We start from the raw sequence: 27851 nt of genomic DNA on the forward strand, positions 1-27851 counted from the left end.
GGGGGGGGGTATAGGGGATGAGGAGGTGTAGGAGGCAAACAAGAAGACTGCATTAACCTTTGGTCAGTAGGAGTGGGGGGGGGGGGGTTATGCCGAGTAGGGGACTCCCTATAATCAGGCTCCTGTCAACGTTGTTTCCACCAGATTAATTCTGCTGCTTTCAATTCTGCAGCCGAACCTGCTTCACACACACACACACGCATTCAAATACAAGTTCACATGTGCATGTACACACATACACACCAACACACCAACCACATTTAAAACAGGAAGAATTGGGTGTGGGGTGGAGGGTGGTGGTGGTGGTGGTGGTGGTGGTGGTGGTGGGGGGGGGGTGATAAGGAGAACAGCCCTTCGTCTCCTGGGAACCAAAATAACATGCATCAACAAGCTCTGTGGACACAAAAGGACAGAGCACTACAGACCAATCTAATCACAAGGTCCATTTGCACATGCGTCTGTGTGGGACTGTGGGACCGCTGAACAGCCCCTCATCCTCAGCCTCGGAGCGAGGAGCCCTTGAGAGGAGCCCGGAGGGCCCATTACACGTTTGACAAATTGCGCGGTGAGGGACGAAGACGAGCGAAAACATGATGCTCCTTTAGCAAAGTAATAGGCACCTACATCGGGGCAGATTTATCAACATGATCTGCAGCCAACACTCGCGGGCAGATACATCAAACGCAAACAGCCAGCGCAGATTTTCCTATTCCCGCGCCTGGGTGTGGGTCCTGGAGCATGGATGGGGAGGCGGGGGGGATCACTGCGAAGCTACAGGGGCAAGACAGAGACATACGGCAGTGGGGATGGGGGCATGGGGGGCTGTGGGGGGTGGGTTGGGGAGGGTGGGGTGTAAGGACGGAGATGGGGGTCTGAGGGGTGAGTGGGTACGGGGGGGGTTGGGTGGCGCTGCTCACCTGTAATAGCCCGGGATGACGATGTGCACCCCAGCGCTGGGCTGACAGATGTTGGGGATCTTCTGATCATCCATTTTGCGCAGCGAGTCCGTGAAAGGTCCCGTGGCATTGATAACACATTTGGCTCGGACATCAAATTCCTGCCCTATGAAAGAAAACAGCATCAATCACGGGGCGCCCCATTCGTTTCCTGCGGCCGCTTGACAAGGCGGATTATTAATTTATCAGCTAACAGCCCTGGCGTAATAGAGTGCCTCGCTTGTGTCCGTGGGAGACTGGTGAGGGGCGGTAATTAATAGGAAACAGACATACCTAATTTCCCTCTCGCCTGCTGGTGTCAAAGTGCAGGGCAGACAGGCGGAGTGGGTAGGAACCCCTTTAGAGAGCGCACGAGCCACTCGCTGCCTTCACACAATACCCGCTTGGCCTTGGATCCCCCCTCCTTCCTAACGTGGCACGTAGCTTAGCATAGCCGCCACAATACGGGTAAATGATCTGTGTTGACAAGTGCTCACACTGTGACTCTCACGGAAAGGATTCAGTCCTAGTCCTAGACTAGTGAAGGGGGGTGGGGAGACTGTGGGAAATAGAATTGTGTTGGTCTGATTTTCTAGCTGAGAGGACTCACAATGTACAATGTACAGAATGATGGAGAGGGAGAATCTGAAGATTGCCAGTTGTGAGAGTATGGGTATTATCAATAACTCTATTTCTCTCATGTACACACACACACGCAAACACACACACAAACACACACACACACACACAAACAAACGCACATACACACACACACACACACACACACACACACACACACACACAAACAAACAAACGCACACACATACACACACACACACACACACACACACACAAACAAATGCACACACACACACACACACACAAACAAACACACACACATACACACACACACACACACACACACACGCAAACAAACGCACACACATACACACACACACACACACACACACACACACACACACGCAAACAAACGCACACACATACACACACACACACACACACACACACACACACACATACACAAACAAACGCACACACATACACAGACATACACACACACTGTTAAAGAGTATCACGGTAAAAGACATCAGGGGGCAGTCATGCTCTGAGATCACAAAATCATGGTTATTCATGACACGCTTGAGAACCCCATCTCTTCTCCATTTTGTCTCTCTCCCTCCTTTCCTTACCCCACCCCTTCTCTCTTTCTCTCTCTCCCTCTCTTTCACTCTCCCCCTGAAGAAGAAGAAGAAGAAGAGGAAGAAACCAGTTCCTGTGCATGACATTTAAAAGGTAACTAAGGCCATTTGGAGTAACGCTAATTCCGCATTACATCCCCCTACCAGATCTGAAGGATCCCAACACCGTCATAAAACGCTTATAAAATATTAAAGCTGCGCTGTGGAAGTACCACCGCCTTGTGCAGGCTTGCGTCGTGATTAGCACTTCAAGACACACACACACCCCACCCCACACACATACATACACACACACACACATTGAGTCTGGCCCTGAGAAAAAAAGGACCCCCCCCCCCTCACTCACTCACTCTCTCACACACACACACACACACACACACACACACACACACACACACACACACACACACACAACCCTGTTTCCCCTTTCTTTTGTTCCCGCGTTACCTGTGATCACGTCCCTGCAGCGCGCTCCGCAGACCCGCGTGTCGCCGCTGTCCGGCTCTGCCCTCTTCAGGAGGTGCACCACTTCAGTGTAATTGGCTATGGCAGCCCCATACCTGGCAGCGGTGAGCGCGATGGCGAGGTTCATTCGAGCATCGTTGTGTTGTCCTGCAGCGAGGGGACAGGAGCAGGGGAGAGGATGTGAGTCAGCCCGCAGCCAGTGACTGGTGGTATGGAAGTGTGTCGGAACCGATATGTCACATCTGTCCCTGTCATTTTGCATCAGCGGCTTGGCTGCTCTGGCCGGCATGCCGAGCACACTGAAAGCCACAGTGGCCCTTTGGCCTGTGTGCCAAATCCAGACCTCGACCCTGACTCTTACCCCCCCAACCCCCACCCCAACCTCTCACACCCCCCCCCCCCCCACACACCCACCCACCCAACACAACACCACCTCCCCTCCCCCCCTCTGGCCTGGTGAGGCCCACCGTGGGGCAAAGGGCTGGGCCAGGGAGGGCTAAGCCCAGTTGTCTCCACTCTAAACACACACACACACACACACACACACACACACGCACCCATACGCACGCACACTTGCACACACACACGCACACACACACGCACACACACGCACACAGCAGAGTACAGAGCCTGGATGATGAAGACCTGCTCCTACCACACCCACTGACTGCACACTGTACTTTGCTGTGATTTCCCCACACCAGAGGTAAGACACTGAAACAGACAATTAAAACATGCAGAAATGCAGCTCTGTTTGTCTGAGAGAGAGAGAGAGAGAGAGAGAGAGAGAGAGAGAGAGAGAGATAGACAGCCTCTGCAGAGAAGCATTCAGATGATAATCCACAAACTAGAATGATGGCAGAGGGGGGAAAGGAGAACACAGAAATCATTGGAAATAATTATTTGACCCGTCTTTGCCAGACTCTTTCTTCAATCCATCCACATCACGGGAAACACTTGTGACAAGGAATGTTCTTCCTCACAGCCGAGACACTGGGCCAGAATCCCTTTAATGAACAGTGGGGATCTTGTATCAAGATTTATGGATTAATCCCTTTCTGCCACTGAAATACCAGAGATCTATATTCAGAGTCACAAGGTCAGAAGTTTTGTAATTTAAATGAAAAGGTTTAAAAGGTGACAAATGAACAAAGCCGGATTTCATTACAAAGTGATACTTATATACATCTTTTAAGATTTATAGCTGGATAATCTGTGGTTAAAGAAAGGAGAGGAATCCGGATGATTAATCACTTTTAATGTTGGTGTCTTGGGCAACTCTGTTTCTATTTGTTATTGCCAGGGAAGTTGGAGCCCTTTGGTGTTGGCCGAGGATGTTGCTACCTCGGAGGAATGAAGGAGGCTCGCTGGACCCCTGATTTATTTTTTTCTATTTAAACGACTGGAGGCTAAGTAACTGGTAGGCTCTGGTTAATGCTACCACATGCTCTAAGCCATTCTCTCAAGAAGAAAACTCAAAGACAGCACAAAAACAGCCACACACACACACAAAAAACAACACAAATATAAAGGCCATGCTTTAAAATGAATTACGCACAGGACTATGTAGGCTGCCATAAGGAATTAGAGAATGAAAAGTATTTTTTTGTTGGCAGAAAAAAACTACAATATTTATTTAAATCTTTTAAAAACTACAATATTTCTTTAAATCTTTTAGCTCATGCACTTGAAAACTACCTTTGCTCTAGCAGACCTCTAAGCAAACCTAGCTGAGATCATTCACAACAGCCCATACATAAAGTCAATAAATTTAGCCTGCGACAAATATGCAACACATACCATAATGGTGGTGAATAGAATTTACCAGAGCATTTAATAAATATGTGTATAGATCATACATCCTTACACAACAAGGCGAATAAGTGCCACAACAGCCATTGTGGTACAATTACCACACAGCCTTGCACGCGCTCAGTGCGCAAAGCGAAATTAATGTCAAAACTCCCTGGAGGAGAGGCCAGTGTTCAGCGATGCCCCCACCCCAACCTCCGCTATAATCTGCGCCTCCTGGAGGTACAAAACCCAGTGGAGTGCGAGGAAGTCCGCGGCAGGACAAAATGTTGCAAAATGACAGGGACAATCATGACAATGAATTTCATGTCTCGCAGTCATGAGGCAGAGATGCTTGGCTGAGCTGACTCGTTCAATTAAATTGTTGCAGGTACAGCGGGAGACGCAGTCATTATCGCAGACGCTTCAGTCAACAGCTCCTCTGGCAAAGAGAGGAAGTGGAGGGGAAATAGGGAATATACACAAAGTGCTGAGAGGTCCAGGCAAAAGTGCTAAAACAAGAGATTTCCATCAAAAATTGCAACTACGATGTGGTCATATAATATGCATGTGCTGCTATCTGTATCTCTCACAATAAATAGAAAAAAAAAATCTTTCACTTTCGACAGAATTTTCTATCAAAAGATTTCCCTGAGTGAAAGTGTCTCTGGATAATGAAATCATATGAGTGTGATGGCTCGCCAAATCTGGAGATGAACTCAGTGGGAGCCCACGCTCCAGTAACAGAGGGTCAGCTTCTGAAATGTCACTGCAGTGATTGTCCCCAACTGAATAACTGCAGGGAGAAAATGGCTGCTTAAGAGACAAAATTGTATTTAAAAATTTTTTTTATAATCATCGTAGTGTATTTGTAATAATTAAGCCAAGTTACCAGATTATTATCACTATTTGTATTATTTTAAAAGCAGCCTCTACCAAACACACAGATATCTGCCCTAGAATAAATATAATATATAAAAACTGTAGCCACAACATAAAAAAAGGTGATATCATTAAAGGTAAAACCATATAAATAGTCCATGGGCCTAATGCCCCCTCTTTCCCCACTTACTTCTGCTAAATGAGTAAGGTTGACACATCACTGCTCACATAGCTGCCCTGTTCCCCCAGAATATGTTGCCTTTTTGCAGTGCATGGGAATCCACATATCCTCAAATGCTAAATGAAGTCTGACAGATGGCCTTGAGAAACAAAGTTGGGAGTTTGCGGCTACAAAGAAGACCTTGAGTAAACAAGACATGCTATGTACACCCGGGCTAACAATGAACATATGCTTTGTTTTTCTGATGCCAACACAGAACATATATTGCCCGGAGACAGAGAGAGAGAGGCTGGGACGGGTTGGAGCACATCGCCCTGTGGCTATTTTTTGTTTGAAAAAACCTTTATTTCTAATTTGTTTACAGCTGGGTGGCCTGAGAGCACGCGGCTTGTGTAAAAACATGGAATTACGAAGAGGACTTGGGATGACTTTTTTTTCGCTTCCGAAAGTGTGAGGGATACCACACATATTATTTTTTAACTTCTCCTGTCCTTTTTTTTTCAGTGTTAAAATATTACCTGCGTGCAAGAAATTCTGTCTTATCAACAAAATTACAATATGTGTTTTGTGACCATATGCCGCTATGTATTTTGCCAGCCCCTGCAACGTTTAAGTCAAATATTTGAACAACCATTAACTATTCAAATGAGTGTTTGCTAATGAACTCCCTCTCAAGCACAAAATGTGTCACAGTGAAGTGATAATCTGATGTACAAGATTAATTGCTCCAGAACACAATTACATTCAGTCAGGTGCAACAGTATGGGAGCAGTGAGCTGACTGAATAAAAAAAAAAAAAAAAGACTGGGCAGAGTTAAACTCAAAGTAAAAACACACACATGAAACAGGCTGCCCTACATTTTTAAATTAGCATATGTATGGTCAGGGCTGATGAGACTAATTGAGTTTGTCAATCCTGACAGCGGAGAGTGTCAGCGAACGTGTGACCGGTGGACTAACCGTCGTAGTAGACGATGGCCCCCACCAGCTTGTCCTTTTTCAGCATGGGGAAGAGCTCCAGAGCTCTGGCCTTGCTCAGGACGTAGCTGGTCTTCAGGCACTGTGCCCCTGCCACCAAGTCGTACATCTTGATCCCCAGCCAGTAGTACGGGAACTGCCACCACCTATCAGAGGGTTAGCAAGAGTGAGAGGAGTCGCTGTTCAACTGGTTATCAATTATTAGTACACTTTAAAAGTGCAGGGGCCTCTAAATGAGGAAAAAGTTTAAAAGCTTCTAGACATGCAAGAACAACATATATCTGAATAATGATGCTAAATAATTGTTTTACTGTCATCTGTGCATGTTGATACTTTGTTTGAGGTGTACTTTGAGCATTTGTTGACAATTTAGAATGCAGACATACAAGCACATAAAACAAGGGCTGAAATAGAGAAATGTGTGTATGAAGAAGTACAGTAATTCCAGGAAACGCTGTTTGTTTTTTAAGCTTTCAGAGTTACATGTTGACGTTTACATGTCAACAAGAATACATTGAATATTGATGCTACATGTACATGGACAAGGATAAACTACTCACCTCACCTTTAAAGATAAAGGAAGAAAGTAAACTACTTACTCAACCTTTAAAGATAAAGAAAGGAAGTCAAACTACTTACTGTACCTTTAAAGATAAAGAAAGGAAGCTAAGACTTCAGGGCTCTGTTGAAAAATCTGAATTTTAGTCAGACCTAACCTATCAGGACTAATGACTGTTGAGCTTTTCCAGCACATTCTGAAGACTTCATCAGAAAGCAATACATGTTTCATAAAACCTAACTGTAGGCGTACACATTGTATATTCTCCCAATATCTCGTTAAAAAGGTGATGTCGCTAGAAAAACCTGCTATACCCAATTTCCAACGAGATTCCAAAGCCATGGGGTTTTAGGTCAGTAACATGGATGGTGAGGCTCTGTTACTGTCACCAGTGGCGGAGGCATGGTGGCGTGAACAACGCAAACTGTCATCTCATCCCAGGGTAAAAAAAAGGGTGCCATCACAGGCACTCCACACAAAGGCCCCTGTGTTTTGCTTTTTTCATGTACAGCCACATAAAGTGGAGGCCGTGGTAGATGTCATGGAATTTCATTAGAGCTCTGAGCAGGAAAAGACAAAAGGGAAATGCTGATGAACCCAACAAAGGCCGATAAAAAGGCAATTAACAGGGATGGAAACAGCACACAATGTGTACATTAGAATAGAAAACTGATACCGCCTTTGGGTCAAACATGCAAAACGTTGTTTTCTCGTGCACACTGACGTAACTTTCAGCTGTTTACCAGAGGCCAGTGTTTAAAGCCACTCTGTCCATGTAAATACTGACCTCTGAGTAGTGGGCTAATCTATTAGGCTAATTTTTACATTTGCAAAATATCTGTACAGAGATGCAGGCATTCTCACGCTCAAAGTAGTGTAGTATATTTTCTTCAGTTGTTGTGCTACATTTCATATCTGATAAATCGAACTACTATCGCCTTAAAAACTGTTATGAATCCACTGTGTCTTAAACATCTGCTGAAACATTTTATGCTTCACTGATACATTCCATTTCAGACATAGAACAAAGCATACATACTAATGTGCATGGCCAGTCTCTCTCTCTCTCTCTCTCCCTCTCTCTCTCTCTCTCCCTCTCTCTCTTTCTCTCTCTTTCTCTCTCTCTCTCTGCCTATGTCCTCTCTGATGACAGCAGTAACCCTTTATAAGGCACTGTGAGGTAGGTGAGGGGTACGGGGGCAGACTGATGCCTGTGTATGTGTGTGTGTGGGGGGGGGGGGGGTGATGAGTCGTGGGGTATGAGAGCACAGCGCGGCACTCGGAGCCTCTCCTCCCAGCCCCGGTAATGAGCCACACCTGTACACTGCTTTAAATACCAGAGAGGATCGTAAATGTCATGTGCAATTAAAGCTCATGATACAAAGCGGCACAAATCAAATCAAGCCCCTCAGTTCACGCCGGCCTGAGACGAGGAGATGATGGACCACACACTCGCACGTCTCCCCCCCCCACTCTACCGAGAGCAATCGGCGGGGAGTTTATTGCCTCTGGGGCAGGGCCAGGGGTTTTAGAGGTTTTAGTGACCATAGTGGGACCGGACTGGACCAGAGTGCCCCCTGGTCTGAAGCCAAATAACGGAGCATCTTCAAGGAGGGGGGGCTGGGGGGTACGGGGGCACCTTGTTCAGTTTTACGGCACCAACAGATGTGCTGCAGATGAGCGCAATATCTGCTCATGGCGGAAGCCATTCAGGTGTTCTCCCAGTTCTTTTGCCGTTAATTAATCAAATTACGGTTTTTATCTGTGCCTGTGATTGGGTGACCTTTTGCGGAGCTACTTCAATCACAAGAGCTCAGGTGTCACGTGGGTGACATAGATTGGGATGAAACTTCACCATCACCATCACACACAGTTGTTCAGGTAATTGGAGAGGGGCATCCCTCCGACTCCAAATCCACAAGTTCATCATAATTAAAACCAAACACAAAGGAACCATTTCATTAACCATTAGCACATACAATTAGTTTGGTGCTCACAATCCCATCAGGTGGACCAGTAAATGGACCGGCCATTTCAGACCACGAGATTAGTCACACTGGTAATGTCCAGCAGGAAGGTTAAATGGTATGCAGATATTGTCGTTCTTACTGAGCAGGACTCAGGTCTAATGAGAGACTGAGAATACTTACTTGTAGACAGGGAGCATTATGGGTAATGGGGCAGAAAGATGAGGAGCGACCTCCAGCAGGTTGGAGCGTTCATGGAGAGCCTCCTTCACCATCATATACTGCAAAAGAAGCCAGAACATCACTACATGACTAGTTCAAAACACTACTCTGTAAAGATGTCATACAGAAGTAGTATCACTCATGATTGTGCCACTTAGCTTTGGCTCATCTTGAAAGGACTAAAGCAGCCTCACTGAAATAGGAATAAAGGTAGACTAGATATGCAGTAGAAGTGCCTATCTATCTATCCAGGATATTTCTGTGGGTGCTCTTTGAGTCTTTGCCAGTCAGGTAGAATGTCCCATGTAACTGCTGAGTGTGCACTTGCACCACCTGCAATCACACTAATTGGGCCCTTCCATGGCTCACCTGCATGACCCCGCTATGTTCAAACAGATAGGAAAATAAGCCCAGGAAAGAACAACACAGGCCTAAAATAATGAGATTCCTCAGGTCTTGGGGAATGTAACAGAAAAACGATGACATTTGGATTTGAACCCAGGTGACTCCTTAACAATACACAGACAAAAGGGAGACCCAAATGCTTTACTCCACCCATTACTTTGATGCAATTTTCCATATTAATTTTCATCTTGATAATAACAGCCGCACTCTATTCTTTCTTTTTTTTTTTTCAGTTCAATCCCAGTGTGGTGTGGTGAATTCTTTGAAATAACTTCACTAAAGAGAAGGTGACAGGGAGCGGGAAGAGGGGGAAAAAAGAGAAAGATATCACCTCCACTCAGTCTATGTGTGCATGTCAAGAGCTAGCCTGAATGAATGATGAACAGAGTGGGGAAATAGAACAATATGACCAGACGGACCAGGAATTCCACAGATAAGTGTCAGCCGCGGAGAAAAAATGAAGCATTTACCTGTTCATAATCTAATTTCATGATGGCTTTCTGTAGATATCGGACTCCGCCGTGAATGAGCTTGGTGCTTCTGCTGCTGGTCCCCGATGAGAAATCGTCTCTCTCTACCAGGGCAGTCTTGAGATCTGACAGTGGGGAAGCCAAGGCAAACAGATAAACAGCAGCCTGATATTTGGCTACTTATTTTCCCCAAATGTTTAGAATGCATTGCATATCATTTTCATATGCATCGTCCCTCTGCTGTAATGTGCTCGAAGGAGAAGATATTGAGAGGGCATTCATATCTCCTTTGGGTGCCAGGCGGCATTCATATTCATGGGAGAGGCTATGGAAGGTGTGAAACCTAAAATGTTTACCAAAAAAAAGCAGTTTATTTCGAATCATATTTCAAATTCATATTCTGCAGTCAAGGATGCTAGAAACTATTCCTGAAAGGGAATTGCTGAGGAGATCTATCTATAGACTATATAGTCAGATTCTGATGATGAAAAAATCTTTGAATTGATAGTTTCAGAGGATCAGATTTTGTTGATGTGCGTTTTCCAACATGGAATGGAGTTGTTTGTGGAGTGGATAAATCCGGAGAACTCTTAACATTGAGGACTAGTCCTCCCTCTCAGTTCCAGTCTTTCACCATTTCAAGCTTCTGTCCCTGACGGCTGGAAGCTGCAAATCCCAAATTTGAAAAGAAGAAAGGGGAAATAAATATGGATTAGGGAAGAAGGATGAGGGGCTTCCAGTTCCCCCCACCTCCCTCTCCATTTGTTCTCCAACATTAGACAGTAAAAATGGATAAATGAAAAAAAAAACAGGGAAAAAACAGATTAAAAGAACCTCAAACCATGAGCATAGATAATTGATTTAGGAAGTAATGGGAACCACACGAGCAACCCTGGGCGTACCCAGAGAGTCATGTTTCAAACGCCATGATTGGGCTTCTGCCCTCTCACTGTCTCTCTTGGCTTTTTTTCTGGAGGAGGAGGAGAGGGAAAAGGAGGAGGAGGAGGAGGAGAAGGGGGAGGAGGAGGAGAAGGGGGAGGGCGAACATCCTCCAAGTCCAACACTTCCGTTGCTCTTCCCTCCATCCCTCCCTCCATCCCTCCCTCCCCAAGATCCCCAGCTGAAGCGACTTAAACGCCTGAGCTCCGGAGAGGAGGCTTGGAAGCAGCTCCATCACAATGGAGTATCAGGTTACGCAACATCGGCACGCCGAATATCCATCGCAAAAGCTTGCGAGGGGGGACCAGCACAAAAGTGTGCCGCGCAGCAATCCCCCCCAAATAAAAAGACGCCTCTGAACCGCAGCTTGCCTGCCACAACAGCAAAACAAATTGGATTCATTTGATTTTTTTTTTTTTTTTACGTCCGCCAGTCGAATATGCGCGCGTGGCGTCTACAGCACACTGTGAACACAGCTCTGTGGCGGTATCTAAAGTCCAGAATCCTGTGCTTAGGTCTCGTTTAAATCCGCTGGGCATGAGTTAATCATAAAAACACTCTCTGTTGTTTCCTTTATTTCCCATCCAAATACAAATGGAGGCAACTTATTGTAAACCTCTTTGCATTGCATTTGGCTCCCTGCTGTGAATACATGGTTGAAATGGACCCCGGAACAGTGACTAGGGCCTCTCTTAGTCCATGCGACACTGGTTCATCCATTCATTAATCATTTAGCCTTCCTAAGTCCTGCTTATGCTAACACCTCAGCTAATGCCTCGTGAGAAATGACAAAACACACAGTGGGGGTGTCGGGGCAAGATGGTGGGGTTGGGGTTAGGGGTGTGGATTTTGAACTCACTGCGCGTGACGGCGTCTAAGGCACAACCTGAGCCCGTGGCCCCGCCCCCGACCACGAGCACGTCGAACTCGTCCGTGTGGCGCAGGGCCGAGAGCTGGTCCGCTCTGGAGGGAAGCACATCCTGGAAGGCCATTTTCACCTGTTCCGCAGCCTGCACTCGGGTCTAGAGCCCATCCGAGCAAACAGACCAGTCATCCATTTCATTGTCATATGACTCGGGGGGACAGTGCACATTAATAAATGCATTTCATTATTATGCACATGTCCTCATATTGTTTATGATGGATTTTTAAGAAAACACAAATCATGCATTTTCTGTGGGGAAAAAAAGCATCTGACAGCACAAAGAAATAAGAAACAATCAATCACATGCTAATTTATTTACCCCCCCCCCCCGCCCCCACTCCAAACTAGTGTCCGGCTAGATTAATCACGAATATGCATGCCACACAAGCATTCAAAAACAATACTGCAGCCATGCAAGAGATAGGGAAGCACTCAGCTGTTAAAAGACATGTAGACAGTTAAACAAATACAGTACTGTAGGAGAGCACGTATGACCAGTGAAATTAGTGTTATTGTTTTGAGGAATAACATAATTTCTTACCCATTGAGGCTTTTGGATGGAACATGAGGGACAAATGAGACCCAGACAATGCAATAAGTGTTTTTACAACGATGGATAGACTCAGTTTAAAATAAAGTTCAAATTACATTACATCCATTGAGAGAACAGAAGTGTTTTAAAAGACATCCAAAAGAAAACGTGTCTATTGTCTCTGTATATCTAAATGCAATGTGTAAAATATCTTTAACGTGCATTATATGTGTGTGTACTAATGTGACAGCAGGTACTTTAGAGAACAAATGAGTCGTGTCAGGTGATGTAGTTGCTATGCTAAACAACTCGACAAACACAAGCCTGGATCTGGAGTCTGTTGTTACTTATGTTCACATCATCAGTGCACTGACACATGTACTGCTTGAGGCCCGAGAGTTTAGTTAAGAACAGCCTATTAAAACATCATCTTCTGTGTTACTTCCCTCACTGGCTGTGGTTTCAGTCACATTAACATTATGTCCCCCAGCTTTAGAACTCTAAGTACGGTGTTTACGGCATTATTCTTTTGGAGGCTTACCTGTTTTTGTTTTTGCTCCCTCAGTTCTGAGAAGGCATACAATGCGACGGCCGTTCCCCCACCAAGGGCAGCTACCTTAGCTGCCTTCCGCACAGCCATAGTGTAGGCCTACGGCCCAGTTCTCCTGAGTGGAAAAGAAAGGCATCATTGTTTTTATTTGCATACTTGAAGTGGGCTGTTATGTGCCAAATTCAACTTGCTGTGCAAACTCCTTTCTCCTGAAGTCACAAAACCATTTATTATAATACCACTTCATTTTCAGTTCTTTCCTTATACTACACAGGATGTTTTACCCCATGTTTACCCCCGCAGAGGAGGTTATTCAGTGCAGTTTGTTTCTTTGTCAGTCTGTAAGCAGGTTTATACAAAAACTGTTGTCCCGATTTTCATTTGACATTGTGCGATATAAAGCACAGCATTTGGCCTTGGTGGAAGTTTATGCTATTCTAACTTACATAAGTTACCATAAGTTACCGTTATCTTTTTTATCAATTTGTATAAAACATACATTAACAAAAAGACCTCCGAGTACAACACATTTTGTAATACTGGGCGAAGTAATTGTGCTATTTTTCAGTAATTTAGAAGAGCTGACCGAGCATAGGGGTAAAACGTCTTCTTGGTTTGAATGAATGGGGCTCCATTGCAAAAGCAGCAAACATTTAAAAGAAGCATGTCAAGCTTCTTAAATGATTACACAAAACACTTTACTCCACTTAAGGCCTTAACACCTCTTCTCCTCCCTCTAGTAAATATGTTTACCCTCATAGAGATTGACAAGGCTGCTCCAGGTTCACCTCCTTTCCATTGGAGCACAATTTAACAATTGATTGTGGCATCGAGGCCACCTGCAGCTTCCAAATACATTTTCATGAGAAAAAAGCACAACTAGGATATATTGCTCCATGACATGAATATGCAAAGACCTGAAGACGCTGGCACAGTCATTACTAATGTTGCTGCCAATTACAGAGCATGTCATGACACTATGATCCATGAATATTCATCGCTGACTGATATACAGACGCTATTGAGCAAAGGCCTCTGTCCCCATATTACTGTCTCATTGTGGCTGGTGAACAGGTATCTCCATCATGCCAGCAAGGCACCATCCAGCTGCCAGATAAGCTGTTCCACCAGGCCTAACTAGTTAAATGTGTGTTATATAAAGGTGTATTAAAGTGATGGAGTACTCCACGGCTCCAAAGAGCATGCATTAAAGCATATTAAGTAGACATTTAGTCTTCTAAAGAGGGAGCCTTAAATTGGAAATAAGACATAGCACACTGCCTAAAGGAATGGGATGTTTCAGGTGTCTCAAAAATGACAGTGCACGCCTGTATTCTACTGAAACAGAAAGCCCAAAAAATGTCCCTATGCATGTCTTTATGTGTGGAGCCTGCCAGATATTTTTCACTGTGTAAAAGTAACCCAAAGCTCAATACAAGCTAAAGGCTAATGAGTTTGTCATTCGATTGGCTTAAAATTCTGAAATCCAAAAATTCCTTTGTCCGTGATTGGAGTTGGACTATTGTGTCCCACTTACAGTGAAATCTGATACAATTACAGCCAACTGGCAACCAACTATATTTAACCTTCAAATGTTATCAGTCATTAAAGGGGCACAGAAGTTTGCAAAAGATTAAGGATAATGGCTGGTACCTGGAGATAAGTGTATGAATGATGCTTGCCTGTGGCTAGTAGGTTAAGTTTGAGATCAAACGATAGCTGTTGTTACCGTTTCTCTATTGATTCATATGTATTTTCCAATTACTGAATAAGCTAAATCTCAGTGGCATTCTTCTCACAAAGGTTATACAATTGAACAATGAGTACACAAGATCAAGTGGAGTTTCTGAAGTGTATTTATGATCCACTGCAATTCAAATGAAATTAGTTATTCTCACGCTACCTAGTCTGTAAAAGTCCTCTTGACTATACACTGCAAATGCTTTCTAATGCCCTATATGGATACAGATACAATGACTGAAACACATTTTATTGCTACAGAGGTCAAATTCATAATGACAATAAAAAAAAAATATGCAATAAGAATCCTCATGTATGTTATGAGTAAAAACAGACCTGATCTAATAATAGATGTGTCACATTTCAGCAAAATGATTGAATGTAGTCTGCAACAGAACCCATGGCCTGGTGTCCCTTGTGTTCTGCATAGCAGACAATGCACACATGAACTGAGTATATTCATAGGTCTAATACCTTCCATACTAAGTCTAGATTTCAGCCGTGAATGCTTCAAAGCTCATAGTACATGTTTCGAGTACTTCTGTAGTTGACTTGTATAGAGTACATGTGTAGTTGACTTGTATAGAGTACTTCTGTAGTTGACTTGAATAGAGTACATGTGTAGTTGACTTGTATAGAGTACATGTGTAGTTGACCAAACTAACTGATACACATTTTACGATAGTGATCCACTGGCTTTCCTTTCCCCTCAGAAATGAGACATGACATCTCATGGTTTAAGCATGCTCTTTAAAGTGCCTGGTGCCTATAAATAGGCCTACCTTATAGTTGTATGTTTGTATAAGCAAAGCTTTCAAAGCCACATTTACAATGTAACTTGTGACCCATGTTTGAAATACAATCTTATAAATGTGTGCTTTGATTTTCCTAAATAGGTTACACAAGACTAGCCCACCACATCAGCAATTCTGTCAGGAATGCATCAAAATGATAGGCTACTTGCAAAAGTGACCAAAAGATTTAATGCAACCACAAGATAGGCTACTGTAACTGCCCCTCACTAGTGAGGGTAAAGAACTATTGATCGTTTTTACCTGATTCATTAGCTGCAAGGAACAACTGCATCTTTTGACATGACAGCTTTGCATCATGGATGCTGTAGTTACTTTTTCACTTAGACAAGAATCGTGGGATTTAGATTTGGCACTTACGGCTTCTTCGATGCTTCGAAGTAATCGTGTGTACCCAACAAAGTAGGCAATGACAGCCTTTGCAGTGATTGTGGCAAGCAAGGATTTATCTGCAACTGTTTTTGGCAACCAAACAAGGAAGTGAGGACGGTTTGATGAACGGTTCGCTCATCGAATCGAATTGGAGGATGGGCTTCCTTATCCAATCGCGCAGACTGTTACCGGATTACATCTTGCTTGCCGGTGACGCAGTGGTTTAAGCTCTTTAAAGTCAGAGAGATGAATCTGAAGGAGCTCAACTACAGAGTTCAGAGAAACGTCTCTGATTAAAGTAACATCCCAATATAAGTACTGTGATGTCATAAATGAAAGATTCCACCTGTGTTGATGGATCATATTGATTAGGCTACATGAGTAGCCTAAACAGATATTTTATTAACTGTCATGTAATTCCTCTTCAGGATGGTAATAGTTATTGATAAATGACGAAATCATAACATCTATAACTTGTGTTTTGAGTACAACGGTCTCTGTTGCTGGTTAAACTTTCAAGGAAGGCTTTCCTCATATTTCTGACACAGGACCCCAGAGTGTGCGTGCATCTTGCCTTGACAGCAGTTTGAAGCACAGATCTTAGAGCAGCGCTCTAGAATATTTGGAATAGTTTAAGTGGCCTGGACTAATTTTGACAGAAAAGTCCCAAGGCTCCATGAGGAAGAAACACGGAAATACGTGTTGCATTATTTTACTCCTTAACTTTGTAACTCTTCATTTTGGAATTTATATGCATCTTCAAAAAACCTATAGGCTAGGCCTTTAATCACCGTGACTTATTTCATATTGTCCAGGTACTGTTTGCCTGTGGAAGAAAAAACAAAAGCTCTTTCAATGTCTCTCACCAGGTAGCTCATCAGCTTCAGTAGACTACAAATGAAAAGGCTATGCCACATCATTTTGGTCACTTAGTTTGGATACATTTCTGTTAAATATGTAAAGTCATCACACACACACACACACACACACACACACATACACATACACATACACAGAGAGAGAGAGAGAGACAGACAGACAGACAGACACACACACACACACACACAGACACACACAGACACAAGCTTACAAATCATTTTGTACTGATCCTCTCTTACATGGGTTATTCCCATGTCTTCCACAATATCAGTGGTATGCCTACCCACATCATCAAAGGTGCCATTTTCAGGTATCAACTATACGTAGTGGTCTATAAGTGTCTGCCATCTCTCTAGTATGGCATCTCTCTTGAGTGACAGATTTGTGTGGGAGTGATGATGCAGACTTTTTAAAGTCATCAATGGTCTCTGCTGCTTTAGGTGCATTAGGTAGGGAGCACACATTCGGGCCTAGGAGTGTCTCTACAGCTTTCAGAGAATATTTTTATTTGACAAATGTTTCATTCTGTTATGAAAATGACACTGTCAAAAATATGGACAAATATGGTGATACAATTGAAAACACAAAATTGAGAAGCTAAATACACAAAATTATAATTACACCCACAGTACTTGGCACAATACTGAACAAATTATAACTATGACTACCTTGTAGGCCTATTTTTTTGGCATCAACCTAAATATAACTGCTAAATTATCAGGAAATTATCCACTGCAGACTGTGCACATCAGACCTGCCCAAAGCAAACTTTAAAGGCTTTTCCCTTGTGCTGCGCCTTGTGGGAAGTCTTAAAACAAGTTGCAAGTAATCACTTACTTGAGAGAAATCTTAGCCATACATAGGCACAGGGTTCTATTCACTGGGTTTGATGATGAGGTAAGATCAGTTTGAATGACCAATGGCTGGTGAACAATACTGTCCTCTAGAGGAGAGTGCAATATGCCATGGAGAGAAAATACTATGACATGGAATTTCATGTGTTCATTTTTTTTAGCTCTGGCCAAATCTTTACAAAGTAAATGTGGAGGTTGGTCTGCAGAGAGGTTGTCTATCAATGGTTTAATCATATTTTGTCTATATCTTAATGTGACGTATGGATACTTGTGCATCTAAAACTGTTGTTTGGCTGGCCAGTTATGAGTAGGCCTATGTCCTCTATCATGTGTGAACTACAGTAACTGTGTAGTAACCAAAGACTTCAGACAAGGTAAAAACACAGCAATGTGACAATTTCTTGCAGGGTGCGTTGGCAGCGTCAAATCTGGTGTTCCTTGCATCACGCTCCACTGTGCCGGTTGCTCACGCATTTCCCTCTAAAATTGGCCCATGATGACAACTGACAGTGTCGTTCACTAGCCCACTCCCAGTCGACCTTCTGGGACAATTACTAAGCACACGTCTTCACAGGTACAAATGCACGCACAATTCTACAGCTGTCTGTTTTCCCCTCTTGTGGCCTTCAGAGAAAATTATATTGAACGGATTGCTTTTTTATTATTATTATTACTTATTTATTTTATAAAACGCTGATGATGAAACTGACTCTACCTTTCTCGTGGCGTGTACGGAACAGTGCTGCATTATATGCAGGTAGGCCTACTAACTATTTGAATCTGAGGTGAAGTGAGAGGCAAACTCTGTAAAAATCAGCTTTTTACTACTTCTATGTGAATTATAGGGTTCAAGGAACGTGGAACAAGAGGCCCGGGTTCAGTCCAGCCCGTAAATAACACATTAGTCTATCTGAACAAATTAATTGCTACTCTAATGAAAAAGCAAGGACAGGCGTTGGCCACTTGCTGTCCGAATTTTTGCGCAATTGCCGATTGTCTCCCTTTAGGTATTCTATTTCCTTTTCCTGGCGTTGCAAAACATCATTTTAAGTAGCAGAGGACAGGTGTATGTATAAGAGCGGCACCTTTTCCAGAAGACTTGAAGCTTGTTTTAAAGGGATTGGTGGCAGCTTGACGACGCCGATGACGTCCTCGCTGTAGACACGTGGGCCGTGGTTAGCGGAGCTCACATAAACAAAGGCACATTGGAAAGACTGAGTAGTCGATGCCCGTATTTCTAGCTGCTCGCCACACAAGCGGCAAGTCTGTTTCGTGAAACCGCCTGGTCGCTTATTGTATTGTGGAGCTTTACAACTGACAAGGAGAAGATATACACTCACCCTATTGGTACATGGATACTCTACAGCTTGTCTGATGGTTCCATAAGGTATGTTTAGACGATTTTGTTATTTCTTATTAATTGTCAGATTGGTTGACAGTACATTGTTTTCTTTGGCTGTAATGCTTCGGGCGAAACATTGTGATGCTGAACTCAGGGATTAAAAGTAGCATGAAGCTATGAATGTAAAGACTCTGACGTTTCGTTTTCGGAGCTGGCGTTAACTTAATTTCTGTGTGTTTCGCTGGATATGCGTTGTTTGCTAATTTAAAGGGAATCTCGACCGCATCATATTAGGTCATGTTTTAAATAGTTTGCTTTTTAAAACTGTTTGGTCTTGAGTCATGATGGTAGGTTTAGTAGCTTTTTGGCATAACATGTTTCTTCAACCATATTTAGCTCAAAGAGCATGCGTTCCTATGGAGAATCCGTGAATGCGCTTCTACAACGCAAAACTTTATTTCTTTGTGTAGGCTCTTGAAGCACTTGCTGGGATTTAAGTGTGTAATCTCTATCTTTTTATGTTGCACGTTTTCGGTGTCGTAACACTGTGCAACTGATTTCTGTCAGTCAGTGGTGGTCAGATTCTTTAACTGTTGAGAGCGTGCTTTTTGCACACTTGGAACATATGAGCCTACATCGCCATTGCGCAGTCAGAGTAAAAGTTATCTATTTTAATAGGGGGAGAATCCAGACAAAACACTACTTTCTTGAATCCTGATCCCAAACCGATCCTGACAGCATCATCCATTTCAAGTGTCTCCGAATTACAGTCACACGACTGAAGGTATGATAACTCACTTCACTGTTTCAATGTATAACTTTAAAAAAAAAAAACTGAAATGACAGTCTAGTAACATGAGCCAGTTCAGAGCTAATGCATGCCAAGAAAAAGTATGTCAAAAAGTTATTATTGTCTTTCTATACGTCTGCTTGCACATTTCTTCCTTTTAAAATTGTATACCTACATTATTAACAAGCACACAATAAATAACAAATTAAACCTTTTTTTTAATGCTTTTTTCATACAGCCATGCCCTGCGTCCAAGCTCAGTATGGGTCATCACCTCAAGGAGCCAGCCCCGCTTCCCAAAGCTACAGCTACCACACAGGTGGAGAATACAGCTGCGACTTCCTTACGCCTGAGTTTGTAAAGTTTAGTATGGACTTGACCAACACTGAAATCACAGCCACCACCTCGCTTCCTAGTTTTAGTACATTCATGGACAACTACAACACCGGTTACGACGTAAAACCTCCCTGTCTGTATCAAATGCCCCACGCTGGAGAACAGTCCTCTATCAAGGTGGAAGACGTTCAAATGCACAGTTACCATCAGCAAAGCCATTTGGCCCCGCAGTCCGAGGAAATGATGGCCCACTCTGGGCCCATGTACTTCAAGCCTTCCTCGCCGCACGCTCCCACTACGCCAAACTTCCAGGTGCAGCCAAACCACATGTGGGAGGACCCTGGGTCCCTCCACAGCTTCCACCAGAACTATGTGGCGGCGACTTCGCACATGATAGACCAGCGTAAGAATCCGGTGTCTAGACTGTCCCTGTTTTCATTCAAGCAGTCCCCTCCCGGCACGCCTGTCTCGAGCTGTCAAATGCGCTTTGACGGTCCTCTCCACGTCTCCATGAGCCACGACGGTCCGGGAGCGCACCGGGGCTTAGACGGCCAAAGCTTCGCCGTCCCCAGTGCCATCAGGAAACAAGCCGGGCTAACTTTCCCCCACTCTCTCCAGCTTGGCCATGGACACCAGCTGATGGACAGCCAAATCCCTTCCCCTCCATCCAGAGGATCGCCGTCTAATGAGGGTTTGTGCGCAGTCTGTGGAGATAACGCCGCTTGTCAGCATTATGGAGTTCGAACTTGCGAAGGCTGTAAAGGCTTCTTTAAGGTAAGCTAATTTGTTTCATATGCAGTCGGGGTGATTTCAAATTTTGTTGTAAGCTGATAAGATGATACTCTTGATGAAATAATACCAAAAAAAATGTTTCCTGCGATGGTGCAAGCTGCATACATATGTCTTATATCTACACCTGTGTTATGGCAGCTGTAGCTCAGCAGGTCTGTTGACAGTCATCGATTAAAAAAAATCTCTGTCATTAGCCCAATTAAGTTGTGATTATTTGACTAATTTTTAAATTGTTCTATTATACCATCCTTTATATGATTAGTGTAGCTTAATTGACCAGCGTTTGTTCCCACACAGCTTTAGTTGCTCCCTCCACTAAACCATTATCTCTTCCAATGACACTCATGTGCGATCAACATTTTAGACAGGCGGCCTACCTGTAAATTGCACAGAATACTTGGGGTTCTTTGCATACAATTGTAAATTCAACCCGACACTTTGTCATGGCAACCCGAAGCGCATAGTGCTGACAATCTGATTAATTTAAAACCTAAAAAATGTCCTGTCTGTTTGCAGCGCACTGTTCAGAAGAATGCTAAATACGTCTGCTTAGCGAACAAAAACTGTCCTGTTGACAAGCGCCGAAGAAACAGATGCCAGTACTGCCGCTTCCAGAAGTGCCTTGTCGTCGGAATGGTGAAAGAAGGTAAACAAATATTTTGCATTGTCAGTCAATGTAATTATTAATAAAATGAACATAAACGAAACTAATCCGAGTTGGCTGGTGATGCGCAGTGGTGTGATTGTATTTTTTACCACTGGAAGTTAATGATGCATCACAAGAATAATGACACCTTTTACTTTATTTCTTGCAGTTGTTCGGACAGCCAATCTAAAGGGACGAAGAGGCCGTCTACCTTCGAAACCCAAAAGTCCACAAGATCCATCGCCCCCCTCTCCACCCGTCAGTCTTATCAGCGCTCTAGTTCGGGCCCACGTTGACTCGAATCCCTCCATGTCTGGCCTGGACTATTCCAGAGTAAGGCCCACTTTCACTGCATACGTTTCTAGAGAGAGACTAAAGACCGTAAGAGTATTTGTCTGGATGCCATTAATATTACGTTCAGTTTAATGTCACGCTATGATGTATAATGGACTTTGAACATATGAAAGGTGGCATATTTTATTCTGTAAACTGCTTTGAAACAGAGAGTTCCATAAAACACACATACGAGTATAACTGGAAAAAGTACACCCCTGCTCGAAATAGGCATTGCAATTTCACGGGTTATATATTTTAAAGGACCTCATTAAGCTCTGTCTAAATTAAATTCCAGTTTCAGGCTAACCCTGACTACCAAATGACTGGAGACGACACTCAGCATATCCAGCAGTTCTATGATCTCCTGACGGGCTCCATGGAGATCATCCGAGGATGGGCCGAAAAGGTCCCCACGTTTACTGATCTTCCCAAACAGGACCAGGACCTGCTCTTTGAATCAGCCTTTCTGGAACTTTTTGTTCTGCGCTTGGCGTACAGGTAAGGCCTGCAGATTAAGCGTCGAACATGATAATGAGCAGCCATCCCTTAAGCTCTGCCGCGATGAGCCTCTTAAATCCTCATTTAATTGCTCGCGGTAATTAATGGCATTTTATTATTAATTGCAGGTCCAACCCAGCGGAAGGCAAACTCATTTTCTGCAACGGAGTGGTTTTGCACAGGCTACAGTGCGTGCGCGGATTTGGAGAGTGGATTGACGCAATTGCGGAGTTCTCCTCGAACCTCCAGAGCATGAACATAGATATTTCAGCATTCTCCTGCATTGCTGCACTCGCCATGGTAACAGGTGAGAATCATGCATATTTTTCTTTACTTTATTATTCGGGCTGAAATAAATCCCCTGGGTTCTCTACATGCATTAGATAAACACATTTAGCTGAAGCGGACCTTAGGAAAATTAATTAATTTCGTCAATGCTTTAATTTCAGAGAGGCACGGTCTTAAGGAGCCGAAGAGGGTGGAGGAACTCCAAAACAAGATAGTAAACTGTCTAAAAGACCAAGTTACTTTTAACGGCGGTGGTTTAAACCGTCCAAACTACTTGTCAAAACTTTTGGGAAAACTCCCGGAACTGCGCACGCTCTGCACACAAGGTCTGCAGCGCATCTTCTACTTAAAACTTGAAGACTTGGTCCCTCCGCCAGCAATAATTGACAAACTTTTCCTTGACACCCTACCCTTTTAAACCCCCAACAGACAATTTCACACGACCTCAAAGAACTTCCACGGACTCTGAGTATTCCTGTCGCATTTTTTTTAACAATCGGCGCTCTTTTCCCCTATTCCCACTATTCGCAAGCCACGCCAAGCCTCCAAATAGTGATCAAGGATCCATAAATGACCATGCAGAAGAGGATGAACATAAAGACCATCAACAGAGTGATAGGTTTCCAGCTCTTCTGCTTTGTAGGCTACAATCACTCCTGTAAGAAAATGAACAACCTATACAGGGAAAGTTATTTACTAATGATTTTCTGTATCTGATCTGGAAAGTCCATGATGAAGTTAAAGAATTTCTTGTAACTGCTATTCCTAATTATTGGCATCTATGTAAACAGTTAAATGTAATATAATCCATTTATATATACATATACATACGATAGATTTATGTGATGCGTCCAAAAACGCGACTTTATAAGATGTGTATAAAGCTCGTAAAAACCTTTCATTTGTTTTATTTTATAACGTGTGCCTATGTGTCTGTCAGGATTTCAAAGGAAGTATTTGGAAAAGGCAACGCATGTTGTAGGATTTTTTATAGGCACTTGCTATTGAGGTGATGTCTATATTATACATTATATTCCGGACACTATGTAGTCTGCTAGATTTTATAAAAATTCGTAGTATGGAACAACTTTTATGTATGACACATGTGAAAAAGTATATCATCTGTATAGGTAAAAAGGGACCCATCGTGTTTGTAAAACTGTCAGACATTCCTCGTTTGTATGTGTTGTATGTATTGTTGCTGTTTAATATAAACGTTTCTATATTTATTATTTTGTTGCCAAAAGCTACATTAAGCATGGTGCAATTTTAAAATAATTTCAAACATTATTCATTATTAGCACGTTGTCTTTGTTTTCCTGTCTGAGAGACGTCTAAGCAGTTATGACATAATTTCCCATCTAAGATAAAAGTATGTCATATATATTCATATAGGTTTGTGCTGTACATCCACTGCCTTTTTCTATGGTGTAATTGAGTATTGCAATGCGTTCGGTGCCGATTCCGAAAAAAATCTCAATGAGAAAGAAATATTTAATGTTTACAAATAAAACTTCTAAAGCATTCCTTTTTTCTCTTCGTAACTGACACTGATCAAACAGGATTAAGATAGGATCATATACAATTATTTTAATTATCTACGACAAAGCTAAACTATATGCTTATTTATGAAATAATAATGCATGAATGCATGCAGCAGGTTGTACTTTTTAATACACTGAAACTAGTGATATATCATATAGTCTCATTAAACAACTGGGTAACAATGACCCGATTATTAATTTGATTCACGTGAATAATGTTCAGACCTGACTGAATAAAGGCGATAGACTAGGCTACATCTTTTCAAAGTCACGAAACAACAAGACGTGTTTTGTTGTGAACGTGTGCAATCAAGCTGCATGATGGTATTGCAACGTAAAACAAATGGCCTAGAGCTTATAATAGATATTTCAAACGAAGCAATGAATTAAAACAAACATTTATAATCAACCTCCCTCTAAAGACCAAACGAATTAAGGTAAAAGCAAACAATGCCTACATAGGCGTATTTAAAAGACAAAACAAAGTTTTTATCCTCACGAGTGGTTCTGATGATTGGAGAAATGCTTCAGCAGCCTACGCAGATGAACTTTAAAAGGACAAGATGGAACATCTCTGCTGCATTTGTGAAAGTAGATTTAATTGTCACGTCTTCTTTATTTTAGGCTTACCTTCAATATAATGGTTTCTAAAATGGTTGACTATTTGGCTAAGTTTTACGCTTGGTGGACATTAGGTTATCAGCCTTGCGAAAGTGTAACCTAATGTAATACGAACATGTTATTTTTCGCGAACAGAAAGAAAAATAAACAAACATGATGAACGAAAAGAAATTATTTGGTTAGTTAGTATATCCCATAAAGCAATTATGACAGCCTTCATTAACACTTGGTGGTTTGATGAGGTTTCAAAGCCAAAGGAGAGATCAAAAGTGTTTGGCAGAATTGTCTGAAGCCCTGAAGATCAGCCTGTTAAAATATAAAACACTTATATCTACTTATGAAACATATAATATTTGTTTATTATCTTCTATGCGTTTGACAATATGGCGTTGTCACTGCAGAAAACAATCCTCGGCTCCTTTCACTAAAAACTTTCACTAGGTCCTACTTTTTGTTTCTTCAGGCGTTAGACCACAATCGCTCCATAGTGTGATAATGAAATTTCAATGTGAGAAAAGGAGAAACAAACTGCGACTTAGAAACAGAAATGTTAAGTATATTCGGACATAAAAGTTTATCCTACCCCCCCCCCCCCCCTCCCACACACACACACACACACATTAGGAAATATGAGCGTATGCGCTTATAAGGGTAGGGTAGGTAAGTAGACAGCATCAACAGACCTCCGGATAGATAAAAAAAAAAAAAACACGGTACCTAGAATGTGCGAATGCTGTGTTGTCTTATAAAGCTACTGTGAAATATGAAACTTAACATCTATATGCAACCCCAGACATGTTGACTCTGCGATTGCCCTTGGACATTTCAGAGTAGAATTTACGCATGTTTTTGCTACGTCTCTCATTTTTATTTAGATTATTTTCTGGAAAATGTTGAACTAAATTCGAAAAAATATCTGAATAGCAAACTTATTCAGACGTATTTTGGTAGTGACAAACCTTAACAAATGTAGGCTACATGTTTATGTTACATGTCCAATGTGCTGTAAAAGCTAGTCTGTGAAATATAAGAGAGAAATATTTTAAACTGACATTATCTGCAACACTAGGTTAGACTGTAAAAGAGTAGCTGATAAAGAGGAGAAAGAAAGGCAGGGATGGAAAAATGGAAAAGAAGCTATAGGAGCATTGGCATCTCATTTTGACAGGTGTCTGTCAGCTTTATAGGAAAGTGGATATGTGTCCATATCTGCAAGAGTGTCTGTCTGCAAGTGAATGTCTTTATATGTCTGTGTGTGTATGTATGTGTAGTATGCCTATTTCCCGTTCTCTCTGTGAGTGTGAGTGTGTGTGTGTGTCTTTGTGCATGTGTGTGCATGAATGTGTGTTTGTGTGTGTGTGTGTGTGTGTGTGTGTGTGTGTGTGTGTGTGTGTGTATCCATGCATGTGTGTAGGCCTGATCAAATCATTCCTAATAACAATGAGAAAATAATAAAATAATGTTAGGAAAACGAAGACAGGTCATTTGCAAAATCAGAAACTTTAAATGTAAGATGTTTTTCCTTTATGCATTTTTAGATCTGACTAGACATCTTAATTATAGCACTGCCAAATCAACTAAAATATAATCTTTTGATTAATCATCAGTGAATACCACAAAATGCAGGATATGTTTATCTCAAATCCCAGTACCTCGGGAGGTAGGGCAACTCTTTTGGATGGCTGGAGCGCGAGAACGCCATGTTCCCAGTGAACGGCTGAAAACACTTGTCGTCATCATCATCTTAATCAGAGTATTTGGACTGTTCGTGTCATGTTGCGTAATGTCTTTTGATAAAATACTGAGGCATTTTTTGTATTTGGTATTTTTCTCCCTAAAGTAGTGTTACGTGAAGGAAGTTAACCATGATGTCTTGACGACTATAGTTTGAAAATCACTGCCACATTTAAGCACGGCAGCAAAGGCTCTCCTCTATGTCTCACTCGATCACTCACTCAAATCTGCAGATGCACACACATTATACAAATGCATGCAAGTACACTTTCCCCACACATGCACACCCAGACACATGCACACGTGCACACACACACACACACACACACACACACACATACACACACACACACACACACACACACACACAAACACACACACACACTCACACACACACACACACACACTCACAGCCGCGTGCACATACGCATACATGCACAGATACACACACACACACACACACACACACACACACACACACACACAAATGGTCTCCGACTAAGACACGTCAGTTAACATATTCAAATGTTGATAATTCCATTTCTTGGCAGACAGAGTTCAGCAGTCTGATATTTAATTCGTCAGACACTATCAGATCTCAGACCAGTGACTACTGCATACACCCTAATAAGCATTTTTGTGGGTGCCATTATGATGCCCTGCCATCCTGTCTTTGCGTCAGTTTACTCTGGAATTAAACTGATCTGGGCCTCCCAGGCTATGTCTGGAGCTTATCTACAATGATACAGTATTTATCATTTGATCAACATGGCAGTGGTTGCTCTTTTCCCAAAGTTCTCACAACGCAATGAATTGTCGGAATAATTAGATCTTCAGAGGAAAAACGCTAATTCCAAGTCAAATTACGATTACATTCAAACGCGACTGTCTGACATTTAGCAGATCTGTGGCAAGGATGTTTCGCTGCGTCACAAGTTCATTTCTATTGACTGAAGCTACCATTTGGGCTTGGGTGGGGTGGGGTGGGGTTGTTCATCACTACACAATGAAAAGAGACACGCATATGTACCAAACACTTACTGACAGGATATACAGTGCAACATCCATGTCAAGAGATTTTTTTTTTTTGTCATAACTCATTTAGATCTAACAACATAATGGTGCCCATACATGACTGGAAAGAACATTTTCTTTTCACTGACAGATCACAGAGAGGCTGTTTGATTCTCCTATTTGTCACGACAAAAGACGGAAATAATAAAAATTAAAAAAAGACAGGCCATGG

General features: G+C 42.6%; 2 protein-coding genes across 2 annotated transcripts in view; one reads left to right on the forward strand and one right to left on the reverse strand.

Moving 5' to 3' along the window:
• LOC143099662 (glycerol-3-phosphate dehydrogenase, mitochondrial-like) overlaps window positions 1–12028 on the reverse strand; it is a 23389-nt gene extending 11361 nt beyond the window's left edge. The window contains exons 1-6 of the mRNA XM_076262578.1: window positions 11874–12028; window positions 10076–10200; window positions 9162–9259; window positions 6435–6598; window positions 2603–2767; window positions 918–1062 (exon numbers count right to left, since the gene is read on the reverse strand). Of these exons, the coding sequence (XP_076118693.1) occupies window positions 918–1062; window positions 2603–2767; window positions 6435–6598; window positions 9162–9259; window positions 10076–10200; window positions 11874–12006 (830 nt within the window). The 5' untranslated portion in view covers window positions 12007–12028. The remainder of the gene's footprint in view (window positions 1–917; window positions 1063–2602; window positions 2768–6434; window positions 6599–9161; window positions 9260–10075; window positions 10201–11873) is intronic.
• Window positions 12029–17854: 5826 nt separating this feature from the next.
• On the forward strand, window positions 17855–23124 carry LOC143099663 (nuclear receptor subfamily 4 group A member 2). Its single transcript, XM_076262579.1, has 7 exons — window positions 17855–17876; window positions 20049–20920; window positions 21455–21584; window positions 21754–21917; window positions 22216–22418; window positions 22547–22725; window positions 22868–23124. The coding sequence occupies exons 2-7, from the start codon at window positions 20051–20053 to the stop codon at window positions 23122–23124; spliced, it is 1803 nt and encodes a 600-aa protein (XP_076118694.1). The 5' UTR covers window positions 17855–17876; window positions 20049–20050.
• Window positions 23125–27851: the final 4727 nt, after the last annotated feature.

This window comes from Alosa pseudoharengus, unplaced genomic scaffold, assembly GCF_046254945.1.
Source record: "Alosa pseudoharengus isolate Yale_2024_CS ecotype anadromous, Long Island Sound unplaced genomic scaffold, YU_APseudo_1.1 YU_APseudo_1.1_scf_3, whole genome shotgun sequence".
In the NCBI taxonomy this organism is placed as follows: domain Eukaryota; kingdom Metazoa; phylum Chordata; class Actinopteri; order Clupeiformes; family Clupeidae; genus Alosa; species Alosa pseudoharengus.